General features: G+C 34.5%; 1 protein-coding gene and 1 long non-coding RNA gene across 2 annotated transcripts in view; both read left to right on the forward strand.

Moving 5' to 3' along the window:
• Positions 1 to 22,966, forward strand: part of LOC138333051 (uncharacterized) — a 29,737-nt gene extending 6,771 nt beyond the window's left edge. The window contains exon 2 of the long non-coding RNA XR_011209938.1: positions 20,454 to 22,966. This is a non-coding gene — a long non-coding RNA (uncharacterized lncRNA). The remainder of the gene's footprint in view (positions 1 to 20,453) is intronic.
• Positions 87 to 22,966, forward strand: LOC138308370 (serine-rich adhesin for platelets-like). The gene is made up of 21 exons (XM_069249364.1): positions 87 to 204; positions 2,098 to 2,512; positions 2,778 to 4,345; positions 4,613 to 4,733; positions 4,943 to 4,993; positions 6,648 to 6,718; positions 7,150 to 7,199; positions 7,627 to 7,963; positions 8,425 to 8,675; positions 9,185 to 9,410; positions 10,113 to 10,310; positions 10,601 to 10,973; positions 11,392 to 11,508; positions 11,968 to 12,084; positions 12,599 to 12,691; positions 14,529 to 14,724; positions 14,985 to 15,146; positions 16,611 to 16,690; positions 17,072 to 17,140; positions 17,743 to 17,890; positions 18,825 to 22,966. Exons 1-21 carry the CDS (start codon positions 189 to 191, stop codon positions 19,077 to 19,079), a joined length of 4,914 nt encoding a protein of 1,637 aa, XP_069105465.1. The 5' UTR covers positions 87 to 188; the 3' UTR covers positions 19,080 to 22,966.
• Positions 22,967 to 22,997: the final 31 nt, after the last annotated feature.

A 22,997-nucleotide genomic window follows, 5' to 3' on the forward strand; every position in this document is an offset into this window, starting at 1 on the left:
TAATTGTATTTTTATTACGATATACGCATATCATTGTGATTTATAACATTGCTTTATCGAGAGAAAAAGTTTGCACGTAATTTTTAACATAACCGGAAGTGACATCACAATTTTGCAGAAAATGGTGCTCGATTGGTCCTTGTTGACTATGCGCTCGTCAGCTTTTCTTGAATTAAGCGTTGAAAATAATGTCACTTTTCTCTGGTAAGTATATATATGACAAGAGTAACAAGCCATTTAATGCATGGGTTATAAATGAGTTGATACTGTCAAAATTTAAAGTCACGAAGTCAAGTTCCCGGTTTACATGTGTTTCACTCAGTCAATGAATCCAGATCCATTTTGTTTCCAGAATTTCCTACTGTCTAATCATTTAAGGTTTGCACCAAGCCGAATAGTCCCCGGAATGCGTCGAATCTTACTTATTTCCTTTTCACATTTGGATTTCGATGTCTTCCAAATAATGTCACTTGGGATGAACCGTGATTCACTGGTGAGAAAGTGTTGCTCGAAATTTGTATTTTAGACATGCATTTAGGTTTGATCAAGCAGACATAAAATTAATGAACATCAATGAACAAGTTAAAAAATAATCACTGACATATATTATTCAATCAAAACCATTATGTGTGGTATGTTCTTAGGTTATCATACAATAAATAAGATAAATTGAATATTGCACTGAAGTCTATTAATGAAATGAAAATGTTAAATATTACCATTAACCACAGGAGCTTGACATTCAATCAATAATATATAGTATAAACATGAAAAAATAACCCTATAATACTACAGAATGAAACACTTACATGAGATGTGTACATGAGAAATAAAATTATTTTATACCTTTTCAAATACAAACTTTACAAAGGTCAGAAAATATGAAAAGTTTAGAGGTGGAGAAAAATATGTTGAACACTTCCGATTGCTTTGTCATATGACAAATGAGAGCATGTCATAGACCATACACTTTTATGTGTATTCATTTAAACATGATAATTTTACATAAAACGAAAATAAAGTATTAGTTTAATTATTTATCATATTGGTCTGATCATACAGGACTTTTTTTTTTGCTTAATTGCGAAGGGGGCCTTTTTATCTCATTTTGGAAATTGGAAAATTGGGAAGGAGATTTCCGGGAGTAAATTGTGTTTTTGGGGAATTTGACATAATTTGAAATAATTTCCATTGGGAAGGGGGCCCATTATTGGCCCCAAAAAGCCCCTAGAAAAAGCCCTGTAACAAGTTTTTCTGAATAATATTTCAAAACTGAAATGCTTAACAATTTTCATCCTTTGCTTATAGACATATGTAAAAGATATACTGGGACCATATACTAACTTTCATACCTTCTTTATTCCCATGAACCATAGTCTCTTTCCCATCAAAATATTTCATTAACCCCGGTAAATCTTCAGTCACCTATAGGTAATTGCCATCATACCTCTATTAGTGATCAGTCTTTTCAATCCGATACAAATACATGAAAATTTATATACACATTTGTGGTACATACATACTCACTGACACTCGATGCTCAGTTGGTCGTTTCCTATTGAAGTTGGCCATAGATGATCGCTGCATGTGTAAAAGAAAATTATATGTAGACTGACTTTCAGATGAACTCTTCATTGCCAATTGATAAATGGAATACTGTGCACTTACTTATTCTTTTAATCCATTAGTAGCAAAATAAAAAATAAAATTACATTAACTCTGTCCACTGCCGTTAGATAGGAAATCTATTGGTATTTGTGAAATCCATTGAGACAAAAGGTATGAACTATTATTAGTAACTTCCATAACTATAAGAACGATTTGTATTTTGTGTTGGACTTTTGGTTTTCATCAGGACTAATATAATTTCCAACCAATGTGTCTCAAATATTACTTGTTTATTCTGGACGTTTTCATTGATATACTTGGTAATGCTACATAGCCGAAAAACAAGGCACTGTTTAAATTGTGATGTGATTATAACAAAATAGTCTTCTAGACGTAACAAAGTTAAAATTACAAAAATAATGAAGTGCATAAATATTTTGTAGAGTGTAAACAAATGATTTGATACTAAATTTTGAATATTATTCACAGCACTCGCAAATGAGGAGCAAAATCCAGACCAAGGATGGAGTAATGCTAATATGTTCAGTAATAGCCTACCCACAGACACCACACAGGAAGTAATTGACATCAACATTTGGCCAACATCGAAGCCAGGAAATGTGGTTATAGAACAAGTAGAGCATTTTGATCCATCCATCAATCAATATAGTTCACAAGTAATTGAAACAACACCTGTACCTGTGGAGTTGAATGCACCAGGAACTGTACCTGTGGAGTTGAATGCACCAGGAACTGTACCTGTGGAGTTGAACGCACAAGGAGCTGTACCTGTGGAGTTGAACGCACAAGGAGCTGTACCTGTGGAGTTGAATCCACAAGGAACTGTACCTGTGGAGTTGAATATACCAGCAACTGTACCTTTTGAGTTGAATACGCTGGTTGAGTAAGTAAATTTTAGACCTTTCACAATGTACACTTTGACATGGCAGTTACAACAGCCCATTCAATCCAATATCGCTTTTTTTCGGAATAATACATGAATATATCACACTTATGCATGTGCTTGGTCTAAAATGAAAAATAGATACTATTCATTTTGTGAAATAACAAACTGCATATATCATAAGTTTTGATGAAATGTAGATACTTCAAAAGATAAAAAAAAATATTTGATATGTATAATTATAACATCCTGTTTTATTTTTTAGAACTGTAGAAGTAAGCACTCAGCCTGCAGTTGAACAAGGACCTGAACCTACAGTTCTAGTACAATCTGAACCAGCAGTTGAAATAAGAACTGAATCTACTGTTAAAATAAACACTCCAGCAGTTGTCCCAAACTCCTTGGTACCAGTACAGTCCCCAGTTATCACTAGTACACCTGGGCCTGTTACTGCTGTCAATTTGAACTCTACAGAAGGGCCACGACAAGCCTTCTACTCTCCAAGCCAAAACCGGATCGTTATTGTAACCAGTTCTGGTGGACCACAAATATGTAACACTCCTAACGCTAATACTGTCTATAGAGTTGATCAGAAAACTGACCAATCAAGAAGTTTGTTGCATGACATAGTCCGTCTGGCAGGTACCCCAAATTCCAGTATTGGAGCCGGACGAGGACTTGTTCCGCTAGAGACCAGTTCAGGGGGCAGTGCACGTGGAAGAGGTTTAAGTAGTGGTAGGTCGAGAGGACGGGGTCGAGGTCGGGGTAGAGGCAGAGGGAGAGGTAGAGCAATTATTGATAGTACTCCACAAGGGACATATAAGATCCTTGCTCCCACGCCTCCAACACCTTCACAACAAAGCCCAAGGACAGCAAATTTACTGTTGCAGAGTAGAGGTGGTCCGACAGCAGGCTCCTTTGCTGGTTATACCATTCCAAAGATCCAAAAGAATGCTGCTAATAGTCAGACAGTGACATTACTTGCACCTTCATCTACAAACACTGCAGCAAACAGCATTGTCTATTCCATTCAAAGTCCACAGCGTAAGGATACACATGCTGTTGTCATTGAACCAAAGACTGATCATGCTTATGCTGTTCAGAAAGTAACGGAATCTGCAGCAACACCTGAAAGTAGTACTGGTCTTTCTAGTGGTAAAATTACATGTACACCTTCAAGTGCTACAATTGTTCATAAGGTTGATATCAAAGAAAAACCTGTTGGTGTAGTAAATAACACTAGTTCAGCATTAAGAACTGCTCTTCAGTTGTCTTCAGAGAAGAAAATTATTCGTGTGGAGGGATTGTCATCAGGGAGCCCAGTGTATAAGGTAACGACTAGCAATAAAACTCCAACTAAGGAGACGCCCTCACTGCACTGTGGACTTAAAAGTAGCCCTGCGAGTATTTCAAAAATTGTCAAAATTCCATATCGTCCTGATGTGAAGGCATTTTGCCCAACAACTTGTGTGCAGCAGACTAGTAGTGCTGGTCAGACTATTACAAAAATTGTAACTCTCGGACAACAGACAGGAATGAAAGTTCCCACAATGGTTGCTCCTAATGTAATACCTGATGTAAAGCCTGGTGATGTTGTTTGTGTTGATGAGGAATCTCAACAGAGTGACAGTAGGGTAGTGAACAGTGATGTAAGTGAAGCCTCACAGGGTTCCTCCCAGAACAGTAGTATTAGTGACCCAAGTGGGGCTAGTAACCCTACCAAGTTTATGACTGCTGACGTCAATAATTTAAAGTCGGGACAAAGTTACATCATAGATCACGGCAATGGAGTCCAAAAGACCATGATTTGGGATGGGACCATGTTTATAGAGGGTAAGTATGAGAAAGTGATAATGTGTTGTCTTGCTGTTATGGAATGTGATTAGGATTTGCCCAAGTAATCTTCACAATTTAATATCCAACTGAATGGAATGTGATTAGGATTTGCCAAAGAAACATTTTCTATTTGATATCTGACTAATGCGTAGTAAAGTTAATAGAATGTATAATTGATAAAAATAATACTTGTCTTTTATGGGTAAGTTAGTTATTTTTTCTTCAGTCTGATATGTATTATGAATGATGAATTTGTCTGTATAGCCTCCACTGACCCCAATCACCTAAGTGGAGGTGGATCAGGTGATGGTAATGGAGAGAAGGTGCTCAAAGGTAACACCACTGGTCTCAACATGATGGTGCGACGCAGACCTGGCAGGCCAAGGTAATTGTTTTATTATCTAATATTATAGCTTGACTTCACAATTATTGTTTTACAGCCTTTAAACAACTGGCTATTTAAGGCCAAATTAGATTTTATGGTGGAGGAAAGACCAATGAAAAATCACAGACCAACTAGTGAATCTTTATTAGTGTGGTAAAATGCCCAACAACAACATGGCATTATCATTGTAGTGAAATGTCTTAACCACATTGCCAATTCACTAACCCTTCAGACAAATACCTTGGAAACGTGGTTGGAAGGTATGACTTATTACATTATATATAACTCAGCAGGTCTATATGAAATTCAGTCATTTAAGAGGATTGGGAGGCTTTTCAATGCTCTAGCCTTCAAATAAAATTTAACATATTTTGGAAAGCCTTTACTCTTGTTTTTAAGCAGATATTTAAAAATTATTGATATTCTTTATTTCATTTTTAAATTAAAAATACATTATTGATATAAGAATTTGTATTACAGGAAAATAGTAAACTAATGGTGGGAAAACCATCTTATTTCTGGAAAAAAAAAACTAAAATACTGATCTATGGTATATACATTCCTGAAATATTGAAGATTGTGAATTTGGTACATTATAATTAGGGCCCTGCATCAAGATGCAGGTGCCTTATAGTAATCAGGTTGTCTTGTCCATCTGTCTGTCCATTTTTAGGTCATCTGACCCGAAGGATCAGGATGACCTATAGTCATCATTCACCGTCCGTCCTCGTGCGCAGTCCGCCGTGCTTAAACTTTTCATTCAAACGACTTCTTCTCAATAACCGAAAGGCCCAGGGTACTGATATTTGGCCTGTAGCATGCTTTGATGAAGGGCTACCAAGTTTGTTCAAATGAATGACCTTGACCTTCATTCACAAACAACTTCTTGTGAATAACTAAGAGGCCTACAGACCTGATATTAGGCCTGCAGCATGCTTTGATGAAGGGCTACCAAGTTGGTTCAAATGAATGACCTTGACTGTCATTCAAGGTCACAGGGGTCAAATAGGTTAAAATCCTTAAACGACTTCTTAAGAATAACTAGGAGGCCTAGAGACCTGATATTGGGCCTGTCGTTTGCTGGGATGAAGAGCTACCAAGTTTGATCTAATGAATGACCTTGACCTTCATCCAAGGTCACAGGGGTCAAATAGGCTAAAATCTTAAAATAACTTTTTGTGAATAACTAAGAAGCCTAGAGACCTGATATTGGGCCTGTGACATGCTAGGATGAAGGGCTTCCATATTTGTTTTAAAAATGACCTTGATCTTCATTCAAGGTCACAGGAGTCAAAATGGCTAAAATCTTTAAATGACTATGTTGTATTGTGCAAATAGTCAGATGACCGTTAAGGCCCATGGGCCTCTTGTTCTTGTGACTGCCATTTCTCAGAGAGAACTGAAGGGATCTGTCTCAAAGTTTCATATGTAGGTTCCCCTAGTGCCCTGGTTGTAAATATTGCATTTTGGTACCAATCGGTCAACATGATGGCTGACAGGCATTAGACATCTAGGATTTTGATAGTTGAAAATTGTTACCTCTATTTCTCAGAAAGTACCGAAGGGATCTGTCTAAAATTTCATAAGTAGGTTTTCCCTAGGTCTTGTGCATATATCATTTTGGGAGCGATCCATTAACAAGATGGCCAACAGGCAGCCATTGGATTTGCTTTTTAAAGTTTAAAAAACTGAAAAAAGATCCCTATTTCCATTGTTAGACATAGATCATTCTTTGGTAGGCGCAAAGATCCCTCTAGGATCATTTTCTAATCGTTAGGCACATTGAGCAGGGAATTTTTGACATGTCAGGTGTTCTAGTTGATGTCAGTATGAAGAGACCTATTTTAGAGTTTTTAAGGGTTCCTCCATAATTTATTGTGATCATATGTTAAATAAATATTAATGTGTTGACAGACCTCCACTGCATCCCATGCAAAAGTCATCTTTAGGAACGAGTTGTAATCTTGATGACGAAAATTCTCAAGGTAAGTGTATATTTGAAAGTAAAAGTTTTTGAGTTTGATTATTAAAACATTTGTATCTTTTATCTATAGCAAGTTTTCTGACTATTCGGGAAGTTTAGATTCTGCCTTAGCTTGTCTTGCTTCATTTGTTGAGTATTTTCTATTGTAAATTCTGTATCATGTAACTGTTTTTGTTTTATGTGTGTCTTTATAAAAGGTCAAAACTGCTTTGAAAATTTGACAATCTATTTTGTCTTCATGGTTGAGATTGCTTCATATTTACAATTTGAAGTAATTCATATCTAGACATACATTTGTAGGGATGCCATTTTACCCAGAACATACCATTGATGTTACTGGATATCAAGTGGTTTGTGTGATCAAAAATTATGAAAAGATACATATTTATTTTCCATGCATATACATATATATCTTTTATTTTGTTTTTAAAGATTCTAGTCAAGGGGAGGATGGAAAGACACAAGGAAAAAGACAGAATGAGGTATAGAAGCTTTTGATTTCCATTAATCTTAAGCTTACCATACAACTACCATAATGTAATGTATCCTAACAAATGATCAAAGATAAATACACCCATTTTGGGATGTGAAATATAGAAACTCTATTGTCTCTATTCAGATATCAATAGAAAAAACTGAAATAATGTTTACTAATTGATGCGAAATACTTTGTAGAAGTGCCTTTTAGACATCATTACATTTGACGCACAGGATTCATCAAAGATGACAACTATTGATGTGCTAATGTTGATGCTACAATTTATTCCTGTCTTTTAAATATTATTTCTCTTCTACAAGAAATATATTAAATTGAATGGTTTCCAAAATAGATATAACTTTTAATAGTATTAACATTCATATATGTATAATAACACTAGTAAAGTATATTATCGATGCTGTATTTTATAGGATGACGGGGAGTATGTAGTCCACTGTAAATTTTGTGGATATTCTAGTGGCAACACATACTCTTGTGAACGGTGCAATAGAAAATTCCCAAATGACGTGAAAAAGGAACCGGTAAAACGACAAAAGACAGATAACAGTGAATCTGAATCAAAGAGTGACAAAAGTGTTGTGACTAAAGAATCATTTTATAGTCAAAAGATTCAAGGACAGTCCCAGCCCTACAAGAATGCTGTATCGAGTGTGAAAATTGTGAATCCCAGAGGGCGAAGGATTAACACACAAGGAAGATCCTATAACATGGTCCGCATAACGCCCAGTAAAAAATATGTAGAGCCAGGTATGTACACTAATGTTGAAATTTTACCTATATACTGGTCAAGTTAGCTAATAACATTCCTGTGGTGACCTGAAATTCGGGGTACCATGATACATTGGGCATGATAAAAAAGCGTTTGAACTACTAATATATTTTCAAATTTTGATAATGCACATATCGTATTCGACCAAATAAGCACCTAGAACTTTAAAAAAAATTGATAAAATGTAGAGGTGCTTATTAAGACAAAATTATTGCAAGTTTTGATGTTATGCCCGGCAATTGAAATGAGGTCTCAAAAAGGGGAGGGCGCTTATAGGGACTTGGGTGCCTATTGGATCAAATACGGTACCATATAATATTTCAAACTAATAATGATATATTCAGGCAAAAGAAAAGCAATATGTTCACTGTATTTTCACATTAATGAATTAAGTGTAAAATTCAAGGTATTTATGAAAAAAGGAATGCATATCTTTCAGTTACTGTGATTGTATCATCGGATGAAGAAGAAGATCCTACTACCCAAATAGCAAATCTTTCTACGACATGTGGTCAGGTTTCATCAAACATTACCTCTGTTAGTGCTTCACAAAATCACAAGGGGAAAACCGAGACAAAATCTGTGATAAATGAGGATGAGGATGATGAACTGTCAAAACTGGTGTCCATCATTCCTACTGGGAACTCACCAACATTTAAAAGCAGCAGAATCAACAAGATGGAAGACAAAGTATGATATAGAATACCGTAACCCAACTGTTACCTTGATTGAATGTTGTGAAATTATGCCTTTAAACTTTTTCAAAGATATTTTATTTTGTAATTTACAGTTTATAGAAAGCTCTATTGTAGTATTAATTAGTTGAAACATAGTGCATCAAGTTTATTTTCGGAAAACAAATTGACTGCAAAATAAGCAAAATTTAATTGTACAAGATAATTCAACAACCTGAAATTGGTTAAAGTGTAAGAAATTATGCTCTTGATTTCATAAAGGATTGTTGCTGTTTCATATCTACTAAATTAATGATTGTCAGTTTTGATTTTTTCTGTTCAATTTCAAGATAGGATGTTTAATAAGTTTTAAGGAATTAATCCTTAACTGTTGTGGTCTTATTCCCTCTTTGATTCTTTGGATTGTTATTGATCATTTATCAAATTCACAATTTCCTTAATAATGTAATGTTTTCCTATATATATCCCAATTGTTCTTTTAAAACTTTAATATTCAATTCAAAGGCAGGAAATCCAATTAAGAAGAGGAATGAAAATACTCGTCCTGAGACACCAATGTCAGAAACTCCAGCTAATGTAGATGCGTCAATGTCCGAGGCCAGTCCCCTCCAGTCTGTATCAACAGGAAGTCTCACCCTCAACGCTCGTAGTGTCAAAGTTGGAACACTGAAGGGGACCCCTATAGAACCGATCCTCATTTCAGATGTTGGCATAGAAGTCTTCATGGAGTGTAAGATACAGTATACATTACTTTTATACAAGCTCAATACAAATTTGTTTAGAATGTAATTTCCCAATTTTTGCTCAAAAATTGGAAACCAGTAATATCTTGTTTTTCTATTATTCAAAGTCATTGTGTCCTACTTGCATACATTGCTCAAAAAAAAAACACCAAAAAAAACCCATCAGATTAACTTTCATTTCAAATCTTTAGTTTGTGAATTATTTTTGAAGAAGCTATGTGACTTGTATGATCAGCTCGTTATCTCGGCTTTTCTAAGTCTTGCACCAAAATAAACCTTGTATTGAAAGATACTAACCATGTATTCTCTATGTAACTCAGCTTAAGTAATTACAGAATTTTGAAGGAAAGCCTTTTTATGTGGATTACATCTTTGATGTACCAACATGATTCTTACAAACATAACTACATAACATGCATGTATGTTGTCCATAAAATTATTTTGTCAAAGAGAATAAGGTCCTAGTACAGTAAATACAAATCCTAAAGCATGTGAAAAGTCACTGTTATATGAAAGTTTTATACAATATTGGTTCTGAAATTTTGAATTTAATTTCTTTATCTATTTGTAGGTGATGTTTACTTGCTTTAGCTAAAGATGTTTTAGGTATTTTACATAAATAAAAGTATGAGTTTTATTTGATAAACAAATTTACGAATTTGATTTGATAATTTGATTGACACTTGTAGGTGAAGAAAACAGCCACAAGTTCAGCATAGCTCCATCAGACATGCAGCAGTGCTTGTTACACTTAAGAAACACTATACCTGTGATCTTTATCCATACAACTGTCGACTTCGGCATGAGACTGAGAGAAAAGCTGGACATGATTGAGGATTCTCCTCCAGAGAACTCAACAGAACCTTATTTCAATCCTGTCGACAAAGGTAAGTCACTTACATAAGCTATGCTACAGTTGAATAGCTGTCACTGGTAATTGCCTGTTGACTAAGCACAGACAACTCACTGTCTTGAGTATATTTGAAGTAACATTTTGGTTGAGATTTGGGGGAAAATAGATACTTTTTATTAAATTTTGGTCTTCTATTTAAAAAGGTACTGTCATGAAATTGGATTTCTTAATTGCTGCTTGATTGAAATAGAAGATTTTAATAAATGTATTTGATTTTCAATTTCAGACTAATATTTAATCAATGATTTTAATTTTGAATTTCAGACTTGAAGTACCAGTTCATAGTGCTACTTTTACAGTCAGTCTCCTTACAAGAAGAGAAAAACACCCTGAGAGTCCTGGAGAGTTATGAGCAGTCCACAGACAACAAGGGCAGGAATTTCATTGAAATGTTAAGTTATGCAGAATCACAGGACCTCCTAATAAGTACATCAACGTCCATGAAGAGAAGTGCTAATCCTAGTGTTGACGGAGATGCCACCACAATGACAACAGAACTGTCCCGGGCTGATACCACTATGACAAAATCCAACAATATGAGTTTTGCAATAGCCAGCACAGAGATGGACACAAGTGTTGGTCCAAGGGAGCGATCTCCTTCTCCTCCTCGAATTTTGTTTTCTGGACCAATAGAAAAGTGAGCTTACAGTACAGTTTATACCTTAGTTACTGTATGGTTTCCAACAAACTCAAGAATTCTTTGATTGAGCATTTAATTTTGAATAATATTATTGAATAATTAATTGACTAAAATTTGAGTACAAAATGATTGAATTTGTTGATAAAAACAAAAATAGACCAGGCTCTGAGATCATGAAACAGTCTTAGCGAATCACAGATGACGTTACAACCAGTTACTGTATTTTTGATTGAATAAGCAAAAAGTTAGTCTAAGACATTTTCATGTTCCTGGGGCCAGGTTCACTAACCCTTAATAATATTTACAGAACTTTCTTAATATTTAATTGTTATTCATCTGCCCGCATACACCACATTTGTTATGAATTGAAACAGCAAAAAGTTGTAAAGTACTAAAGTTGTGTTTTGATTTGTAGATTGATAACCTACCCACCTCCACCTACACCTGGTGGTATAGCCGTCACCAACGAGGACTTGTTTTGTCTAAATGAAGGAGAGTTCCTCAACGATGTCATTATTGATTTCTATCTTAAGTATGCAAATTTTCTTTATCATTGATTCAAGTGTTAATTTTAGTTCAAAGTTTGTAATTTTACCGTATCATTTTAGATAGCAGGCTATTCTAAAGTCCTCTGGCCTCAGATTTGGATACTTCATAGTAATCACTGTATTATGACTTGTTTCTTCAAAAACTGATTTAAAATTACAAGTGATACAAGTTTTTAGAAGTTTTTGGTGTAATTGTGCAATAGCCATTGAAATTTTTCTGAAATCTACATAAAATACATTGGACTACAGCTCTTCTGATTTTAGATTGGAAAAAAATAATTAACTCAAATTTAAGTAGAGAATATTAAATAATTGATAAGACTGTCTCTGAATATTAAATAATTGATAAGACTGTCTCTGCATTTGAAACATAAATAAGCCAAAAATTTTATGCAAACATCGGTTTTCCATTTAATACTCATGGTTTTGATTTTTGTGATCAGGTTCCTGTTGCTTGAGGTTCTAAGTGAAGATGTCAGGAAAAGAACCCACATATTTAGTTCCTTCTTCTTCAAACGCCTTACTCAGAGACAAGGCAGGGTGGCAGATTCAGCTATGAGGTCAGTTATTGTGGTGACCATTTATGTGGTGCTAACAATGTAAAAAAATAAGCACATGAAAAAGTGTCGTTATATACTAATAACAGCATGCAGATTTTGTATCTACGTAATTGTGTAAAAAGAATCTCATTCTTTTAGATAGTCTGATGGTAGCATTAAGATACTGCCCATGCAGGCAGCACTTTGTAGTTGAGCTCGAACATTCTATTTCATTGTGATTTAAATTCCTCTATTATCAGAGAAGAGTAATGTTTAAGTAATGTATATGTTACTATAAAAGGCAGGGAACTTTTTGGTTGAAATGCATTAAATGACATGCTCCAAAATTTTGCAAGAACACTATCCAGTAGTCATTATCACACTCAAAGTTTAGTATTTCATGGAAACTCTTTAGTATGGTAATTGTTTTTGGGGAAATGTCGTTGGTGTAAAATCTGCTAAGATTACTGCTGAGATATGTAAATCCAATATTAGAACATAACAATTATTGACAATACCTGGTTTCTTATTTCAGTCCTGCAGAGAGAAGACATGCGACAGTGAAGAAGTGGACCAAGCATGTGGATCTCTTTGATAAAGATTTTATTGTTATTCCCATCAATGAACAGTAAGCTTTTAAAATAGTAGTTAGATATAATCATCCCTACTGTTATTTTTGTGTCACCAGCATGACAAAGGACTTACAGGTATCACTATCTCAGAGATGGCCTTATTGTCCTGAAATAGGCTTTCTGTGTTATACCGTATTTTTGCGCGTATAGTGCGCACTTTTTTTCATAAATTATCAAGTGAAAAGTTGGGGTGCGCACTGTACGCAAGCACAGGCATTGGGTCATGATGACCGACCGGCATGTCCAAGCTAAAGTGTGCAGTAGCCTAACATTTTGTACATGTTGAGAGTTATGATCTCAACTTGGATCTTTAAGTCAATATTCAATGCATATATTCAATATAAAATGAAAAGCTCACTTCAAATTTATATCTTTAATTTCTTGAAAGTCCGTTTTGGGAGCACATGTGTTCATGACCGGACACATATAACGATCGTGAATCTTCAGTAAGGTATCTCCAAATCTAAATGGCTAAATTAATGCAGTCTTGAGCTTGAAACGATGTATAAGTGAGTAATTGATTCGTCACATTAAACTGATTACCTTATAAATATGTTTCGCCAGCATGTGAAAACTTTTGAACTTGCAAATGTTTACGGAAGTGAGTGTAATAGCCACATGCAGAGTCAGCAAATTAAATACGAAACTAAAACCTTCTTACATTAAAACTGACCAATCTGCACTATAAATGACGGTATGGCTGTCAAATACACTCTTATTACCATCCATTGAAATGGTTCTGTAAAATCTCATCTTTATTTCAATACTAATTGAAATAATTGATAATACAGAAATGTGCAGTCAGTACTCAAATATGGCAGCCAGCTGTGGTTGATTAGGCTAGCTCGGTCGGCTTTTAGCTAATATCTTGGACATGATTAAATCTAAATGCCCATCAGATACACAATAGACTTGATTGATACCACTTGGAATTACACAAGGTATGATTAATTATTTGATTGTAAAAACTTTCGTTGTTGAGATCCACATTATAGTTTCACCGGCAATTTACAAGCTAACTAGGCCTGTCGCTAGTGCTGTGTAAACAAAGTGTCAATCATCGTGTCAAACTCATTGGCAGTTAATTTTAATGAACAGAAGGTTGTTTTAGGCACTGATAAACAATAGGAAGAGTTTGCTTTTGTTCTTGAAGAGTGTTTGGAGCCTATGCAAAACATTTTGAATGAAGATGTAAAAATTCGATTTTTTTGTAAAAATAAAACTCAAAAACATACCTGTGCACTATACGCGGGTGCGCACTATACGCTCAAAAATACGGTAATTCAAGATCTCTTTGGGATTGTAGGCTAAAGGTCAGTTATCATTACTTGATATAGAAATTGTGTTTCCATGTGATAAAATCATTTTTCTTTGACCAACTGTAACAGTATGCTTGACTAAATTTGACTACATTATATATTTGTTATTGCAATGTTTTTAAACTACTATTCAAATGTTATATCTGCTAAGACAATTAAGTTACCTCTCAGCCCTGGTTACTTGGGTTTTTCCTTGGTTTCCTTCTATTCTAAGACGTCTCACTGATTTTCATCTGATCCAATAACAGTGATTAATACAGATTGATATAACTTTTAACGCCCCGATCATAAATGGTGGGGAATATAGTGTTACTTATGTCTGTCTGCTCCTGTTACCATGGAAACAGGGGAATTTATGTCTTATAGTTGTTTCTTGTTTAAGTTGTTAAATAGACTTAATCAACCTTATACGAGTATGCTAATGATAAACGATAAAATAAAATTTATAAAATGTTATTTTGATGTGGGTTGTAGTGATATTTCTGTAACAAAACCTATTTCTTGTATTTTTCAGTTCCCATTGGTTCCTGGCTATCATTTGTTACCCAGGCTTACTGATGAATGAAAGTATTTTATACGTTCCAAAACATAACATTGAGAAAGTGTTTGGAGACCGAAGCAGTACTCCAGTCCAGCCAGAGATGGAAGGGGTGTCCAGCAGCAGCAGCACACCAACACCGGGCTCTGACAATGCTGGCGAGGCTATGGAGGTAGGCAGATTATTCATTTCACCCTGAAATTTCATACTGGACTGCTACACTACCTAGAACTGGAGTCCAAATACGTCTCCAGGAGTGAGTTAAAACAGAACACTAGTAAATCTTAAATATGATGTCAAATAAAGACATCACACATTTCATAACATTATTTGAAATTTTATCTAAATTTTTATTAGAAAAACAATCATTATACAATGTATTTATCCTTGATGAATAGCTTTTAGTTGACTGATAATGATTTGTGATTGTAGGAGGATGGAGGGAACAATGAGGAGAAACCTATGGAGACTGAGACGACACCAGGCACACCTGTCCCGATAACACCATTAAACACGACGTCCTCTACCCCCGCCACCACTACCTACACACTCCAGTACATACCATCACCGTCCACAAACAAATCACAGCCCAAGGTCAGCTAACATGCTGTGTTATGGTATAACATGGTATATTCACTTACATGCTCTATGTTACGGTATAACATGGTATATTCACTTTAAAACATTTTTATGTTACGGTTTAAAATGGTATATTCACTTACATGCTCTATGTTACGGTATAACATGGTATATTCACTTTAAAACATTCTCTATGTTACGGTATAACATGGTATATTCACTTACATGCTCTATGTTACGGTATAACATGGTATATTCATTTACATGCTCTGTGTTACGGTACAACATGGTATATTCACTTACATGCTCTATGTTACGGTATAAAATGGTATATTCACTTACATTCTCTATGTTACGGTATAACATGGTATATTCACTTAAATGCTCTGTGTTACGGTATAACATGGTATATTCACTTACATGCTCTATGTTACGGTATAACATGGTATATTCACTTACATGCTCTATGTTACGGTATAACATGGTATATTCACTTACATGCTCTATGTTACGGTATAACATGGTATATTCACTTACATGCTCAATGTTACATGCTCTATGTTACGGTATAACATGGTATATTCACTTACATGCTCAATGTTACGGTATAAAATGGTATATTCACTTACATGCTCAATGTTACGGTATAAAATGGTATATTCACTGTCATTCTCTATGTTACGGTATAAAATGGTATATTCACTTACATGCTCTATGTTACGGTTTAACATGGTATATTCACTTACATGCTCTATGTTACGGTATAAAATGGTATATTCACTTACATTCTCTATGTTACGATATAACATGGTATATTCACTTACATGCTCTATGTTACGGTATAACATGGTATATTCACTTACATGCTCTATGTTACGTTATAAAATGGTATATTCACTTACATGCTCTATGTTACGTTATAAAATGGTATATTCACTGTCATTCTCTATGTTACGGTATAAAATGGTATATTCACTTACATGCTCTATGTTACGGTTTAACATGGTATATTCACTTACATGCTCTATGTTACGGTATAAAATGGTATATTCACTTACATTCTCTATGTTACGGTATAAAATGGTATATTCACTGTCATTCTCTATGTTACGGTATAACATGGTATATTCACTTACATGCTCTATGTTACGGTATAACATGGTATATTCACTTACATGCTCTATGTTACGGTATAACATGGTATATTCACTTACATTCTCTATGTTACGGTATAACATGGTATATTCACTTACATGCTCTATGTTACGGTATAACATGGTATATTCACTGTCATTCTCTATGTTACGGTATAAAATGGTATATTCACTTACAGGCAGTTGATAATTAACAGATTATTTTTTAATAAAAGTGTTATCTAGTTTCTCTAAAAAATGTGGTTTTGACTAATTGGATACATTTCTTATATTCTTAAAAATTTTGTACTTGTACCACTTGATCATGTTCTTTTTTGTGTTTTAGGAATTACGCGGCCGCCTTGTGAACAGTTATGAGGACATAGAAGAAAATAAAAGAACATTAGTAGAAAAAGGACAGCGAGTGTAAGTACTTGAACAGCTTTTGTACACTCCAGACACTGCTTGGTTCTTTCAAAAAGGTTTTTACCATTACTAGTATGTAGATATATGATCTAATAAATAGCTTTTTAAGTCGACAGGACCATGGTATATTCTAAAATTAAATATCAACTATCAAAACACTTCAAATATATCAGCAGATTTAGGTTGTATTACTTTTCAACTGTGACAATTTGCTTCACTGTCCATCATATTGTTGGTTAGTTACACCTTAGGTTTGCTTTAGCTGGTCAAACAATTCTATCATTTCATTGAATGATATATCTGTATATACCTTTACAGAACTTTCCTATGATGATATTTTGATGTGATTGAAAATTAATATGATGTAATTGTTTGTTACAGACCCTGTATATTAATCTTCGATTCACTGGCTGGCCCAAACAAAGCTAGAATTGTCACAATTCTCAAAGAGTAAGAATTCTTGTACACTTCACTTTTTACATTTTATGGACCACTATGAAATTTTGGGGAGGTGGCAAATGTTTTCAATGTGTATTCGTCCTGTTGTATCTTTCAAATTGAGACTATGGAATGTATGTGTTACAGACATTTCTAGTTCTATTGTCTTTGGCACCCTACTCTCTGGTTACTTTTAAAAGTGTAGAGTAAACCTTAAATTCTAAATCACTGGGAGGAAATGGCTTGGCGTGAAAGTGTAAGATGAAGTTGCTGCGGAAATGAATGGGTTTACAGTAATTTGTTCATCTGTGATAGTAGATGGCTTTGTAGAATTTTAGGTTTTATTTCATGAAATGCATATAAAATATATTCTTCAGATGACATGGAAATCATTCATAGTTAAAGAAGTTCAAATATAGTTAATGAAAGATTGGATTATTTTGGAATCTAAAAGTGTGATACCTTTCACAAGATTATGTTTCCAAGAATATTAACTATTAGAGTTCATGCATGTAACCTTGACCTAAAATTCATCATCAAACCAAAAGCTTTAACAGTGCTGATTTATATAAAGATGTTTGATTCTATATTCATATTGTTTTGGTATATCCCAGGTACCTACAAGTGGAGTGGAACATGAAGAAAGAGACCCTGTTTAACCTGAAGGAACGGGTACGAGGCTGTACGCCCCGGGTCCCCCAACAGACTAACTACAGTGACTGTGGACTCTATGTGCTTCAATATGTACAGAGCTTCTTTGAGGTACCTTCATATAATCAGCATAAAACTAATTATACACTCCCCTCTCTCTGTTCATCAGTAGACACAGCGATTGACAAACTACTCCTCCAAAACTACTAGAGTGATTTCAATAAACTTTGTGCAAAAATAATCCTCATACAATGTAGATGTGTGTAATCTATATAAAAAAGCTAGGTTATGCTCGTCATTACAAAACAAAACTCCTTCTAAACTACTGGAGGGGTTTCATTGAAACTAAACAGAAATAATTCAATTTTACTTGTTAGGAGCATTTTCATTGGCTTAAAAATTTACTTTATCAGCCCATAAAGGAAAAAATGACATCACCGTTTGTGACGTTGCTTCTGATTGGCTGAGATGACGGCATAATGATTTCATAGACAAAAGAGTCCCAAAATGAATTTTGAGTATTGAAGGGATTATCTTTAGTAAATTGAATTATAAGGATTAATTTGAATAAATTTTTTATGTTATGGAGATATAACACAAAGATCTGAGCGTACTCTCATCATAAACCGCTTCGCAGTTTATTTCGAGTACACTCAGATTTTTGTGTTAATCTCCATAACATAAAAAATTTATTCAAGTTAATCCTTAAATAATATGACGTGCATAATCTTTCATGGACCAAGATAGCTCCACCTTTTTAGAGTTATGCCCCTTTGACCTTTTGGACGACTGTTCTAGTGTCATATATGGGCAACTGATATTTTGGCTGTTAAGTTAATCTATGTATATCTTGGAAATCTATAACACAGCCTTAATGTTATACCATTACACTCTATAAAGTGATATTGTGGAGATCAGAATTATAGCAGGAGGATTTGAATGATGAATATTTCAGTATTCTAATGATTTCTTCTGCAGCAAAAATATTTTAACATTGAAGTGTTGGACAGCTCCACATTCTATGATCAATTTGATGTATTTTCAGGATCCCTTAGTGGATTATGCATTTCCAATCAAGTGCTTACAGAACTGGTTCTCTGAAGAGAGAATGAAGAAGAAACGTCGGGAGATTAAGGATTTAGTAATGACAATCAAAGAAAAAAATGATGCTGAGTTGCTTAAAAAATTACAGCATTTGCAACAGCTGAAACAGCAACAGTTACAGCAGCAGCAGCAACAGACAGAAAGTGACGTGGCTGCTGTAGAGGAAGGGAAACGGGACACCAGTGAACAGTCCTGACAAAGGCTATGTAGTTGTGTGTGAGAGTGGACATACAAAAACATTCAGGGATCATTTCAATTCATTCTCTATAATCTATTTACTAGGCAACACGCGCTAGCATCAGGAAATCATCAGTTTTTACTCAACGAATGAGAAATGGAAATATATCCTCTTGAAGAATATCATGTGTAAACATCCTTGTCTTGGTTGTTTCATGATACTTAGGATGTTTCAGACATTGTAACCAGTTTCTTTACAATTAAAGGATTTAACATCTTTATGTAAAGATGACCTTGGCCTACATGTGCCATTATGACCTCTGTCTACATCTATGTGTTAGCTGTTGACCTACATTGATGTGCTAGGACAACCTGAGTGTGTCAGAATGACCTTGACCTATGACCAAGGTCTACATCTATGTGCTAGGACAATGTTGACCTACATCCATGTGTTGGGGCAAACTGTGTCTACATGAGTGTGTCAAGATGACCTTGACCTATGACCAAGGTCTACATCTATGTGCTAGGACAATGTTGACCTACATCCATGTGTTGGGGCAAACTGTGTCTACATGAGTGTGTCAAGATGACCTTGACCTATGACCAAGGTCTACATCTATGTGCTAGGACAATGTTGACCTACATCCATGTGTTGGGACAAACTTTACATGAATGTGTCAAGATGACCTTGACCTATGACAGAGTTCAACATCTGTATGCTAGGACAATGTTGACCCGGGTATATTCATGTATTGTGACTACCTTGACTTAATGATAGGATATCTTTGTTAAATTCAAAGAGACAAACCATTCCATCCGCTTTCTTTGCTTAATGTTGCAATAAGAATTAGGAAATTGGTATGTTTCTTTGGAATGTTAAATAGTGTTGAACTTTGTTGCAATAAGAGTTGTTTGAAATTGATAAGGTTTCAGATTAGAACTGGCGTTAAAACTGGCTGTAGAATTACGTTACTGATATGGATTTTTCAACTACTTATTTAATCACCACGTCATGTTATGTCTTCAGTAGTTGGTTCTTTACTTGTTTTGCTTATTTGTATTATTACAAAATCTTCAAATTCAGCCGAAAATATTGTCATTAAAGGCCCATTACTTTTCCGGAGCAAAATATAAAGGTTTCTTAAAAAAACATTAATAACATCAGAAAATGCATACCGATGACCTAAAATAAGGTTACGACACCAAACATATGCAAGATTTCCTGCGTAACATATGAAAACAGTGGAGAGTCAATTCGCTGTTTTGCTGTCTGGCGCTGTGATAGTCAACTACCGTGCGGTATTTAGGACGACGGCGGGAAACATAATACGACCCGCGTTATGAAAATAAACATTTTATTTATTTTAATCAAATTTTTACCAAATCAATTAAGGTAATGATCAATGTAGTATTAACGGTAAGTTAATATTTTTTACGACTCACAAATAAAAATTAAAAGCCGTTTCGGAAAGGTAGTGGGCCTTTAAATCAATACTACCAGAACTTTTTGGTCAATAAGTCTACTCAGATAAAAAAAGTTCAGGTTTCATAAACAGAATCCAATCTAATGTCAATAAAATATGAGATTAATCTGTTACTTGGACTGAATTTCAAATTTCAGATATTTGGTTAGAATTTTCGCATCAATTTCCATGTACTTTTTATGACTGATGCTCATTTATGTAAAATCAGGTGAAAAATTCCTTAAAAATATATGCTAGAATCATTTCTAATCTTGCAGACCGCTCTGATGGTACGGGTTGTTTCATTAGTATATCACCATATGTTCCATTTGCAAATTCGTACCAGTTGCACTAAATTGATACGGCACCGCCAAATGGAACACGTTTTGATTTTTCCATGATGGTGGCACCCACATGAAAGATACACTTCAAATATAAATTAAAAGCTAAGTATTTTCCTTGTTAACAATAAAATGGATATAAAAAAATAAATACCTAAATAGTTTCGGCATACAATAAATAATGCATGTACTTTTATCGGATATAAATACACTCTGTCTTGTTTTCAACAAAGAAATAATTTCAATTACAAATGAAAAATCTCAAGTCCGCCATCTTGGATCCAAGTGGTACGCTTCGGAAAATCAGTCACTTGTACTGGTACAGTTCTGCTGGTACGGCATATGGTCCATTTGAGATACAACAGATTTGTATCAATACAACTAGTACGAATCTGCAAATTGAGTGCACGCTCAGGTTCTTCTTGAACAATACAATCAAAATATCAAAGAAAGAGTTTTTTTCAATCTGTAAAGGTATTGGAAATTAAAAATGTAAGGAGTAAAAATAGGAATATAATCAAATAGCAATAAGATTATGGACTTGTGCCTAGTGGTGAAGGTGTCCGGACATATTAACACTAGCCGGCCCCGATTGCTGGGTTGCAAGTTCGAAACCCATGTGAGATAGTTGTCAGTTTCTGACTGAAGGTTGATGGTTTTTCCCAGGTTCTCCCACTTTCCTTCACCTCCTAAACCTGGCTTTTCCTTCAATAACCCTGGCTAATATTTTGAATGAAATGATATAGGACCAAAGCACACACGTAAATGAAGATCTCAGTCAACATTAAGAATGATAGGTTACATATAACTGGAGGGTGTTATATATTCTACAATATTATAGTATTTAACTAAAATGGTTGGAGGGGAAAGATACAACAGAAATAAAACAATATGGTATTTTTGATTAACCAAACAGCATTGCATGCATAGAGAAAATTTATGATTACGATCATAACTGAAACAATTTACATTTGATGTAGTTTTATATTAAGATATTATAGAATAGTGTAATCCGCATATTTCTGGTCTCCAAATGACTGCTACAGAGGAGACTGACTGGAATACATACACCACAGCACTATGGTGCAGACAACTACTCGTCCATCTCATTTAACATCTAATTTATTTAACTAAACTCATTTTCATTTTGATCTTCATAACTTAATAGGTGCAATTATGACTATGAATATGACATTTCTGCACTGGTTAATCACAACATGATAGTGTTAGCTAATTCCATAAGTTTAAAACATACAAAGGACATTTTACAGTTACTGACCATAGGTCAGGGGTTTGACCTTAGGTCAGTGGTCTTATTTTGGGTAGTCAAGTTTTCCTGAACCTACTAACCTGGCTTAATTTTTTTAATGTATTAATATTGATATCTAAATGCATTAGATTGTATGGAACAATTCACTAGTGTAATTGATCAGTTGTCCTGGTGCTTTCTTGATGTGATCAAATTAAAACTACTTTGTATTTTTGTATGCTGGGAATGCTATTGTTACCACTTCACAGTTATATGCCTCTGTCGTAGAGTGTATACCCTCCTAGGTATCCTATCTTATATACATAGTTGTTAAATGCTTCAAGTAAATATTCCGTAGCGTATTGATGCAATCATGTTAACTGCCGGCTATCATTTAATTGTGCCTGAAATAAATTTCATATAGAAAAAAAGACATATACAGAATATAGAAAAATGTTAAAAATTCTATTTTTGGTCAACTAATTCTAATACAAATGATAGCAGAGATTATCTATTACCTAGTTGTATTGTCTTCATATGAAGGTGAATTTCAGTCAAAAGCTGTGTAAAAATGTTAAAGTTGAGTTTAAGAGTGAATGTTGGGTTTGTTGTGTTTGAATGTAGAGGTTTGAATGGATAGAACATGTGGGAGACTGATGTGTGTAACTGGTTATATAGGGTTTGCTGTTCTGTAAGACTGTGTACATAATGTAAGATATCTACTGGAGTACATAACATTGTTGATAAGTGATTATGTGTTTTAAAGTTTTGCACTTTGACCAAGGAATATTTTCAGTTAAACATGATCACTTCAAAAAAAGACTGAATAAAACTGTGATTTTATTGTGTTGTATATTGTGTCACCTGTTTATTCATACAAAGTT

The sequence above is a fragment of the Argopecten irradians genome, chromosome 1 (assembly GCF_041381155.1).
Source record: "Argopecten irradians isolate NY chromosome 1, Ai_NY, whole genome shotgun sequence".
Taxonomy (NCBI): Eukaryota; Metazoa; Mollusca; class Bivalvia; order Pectinida; family Pectinidae; genus Argopecten; species Argopecten irradians.

Excerpts from the sequence above, each read along its gene's own strand:
- LOC138308370 (XM_069249364.1), top strand. Across the intron at positions 4,734-4,942 it reads CGCAGACCTGGCAGGCCAAG|TTGCCAATTCACTAACCCTT; the intron begins GTAATTGTTTTA and ends GTCTTAACCACA. Across the intron at positions 17,141-17,742 it reads ATTGTCACAATTCTCAAAGA|GTACCTACAAGTGGAGTGGA; the intron begins GTAAGAATTCTT and ends GGTATATCCCAG.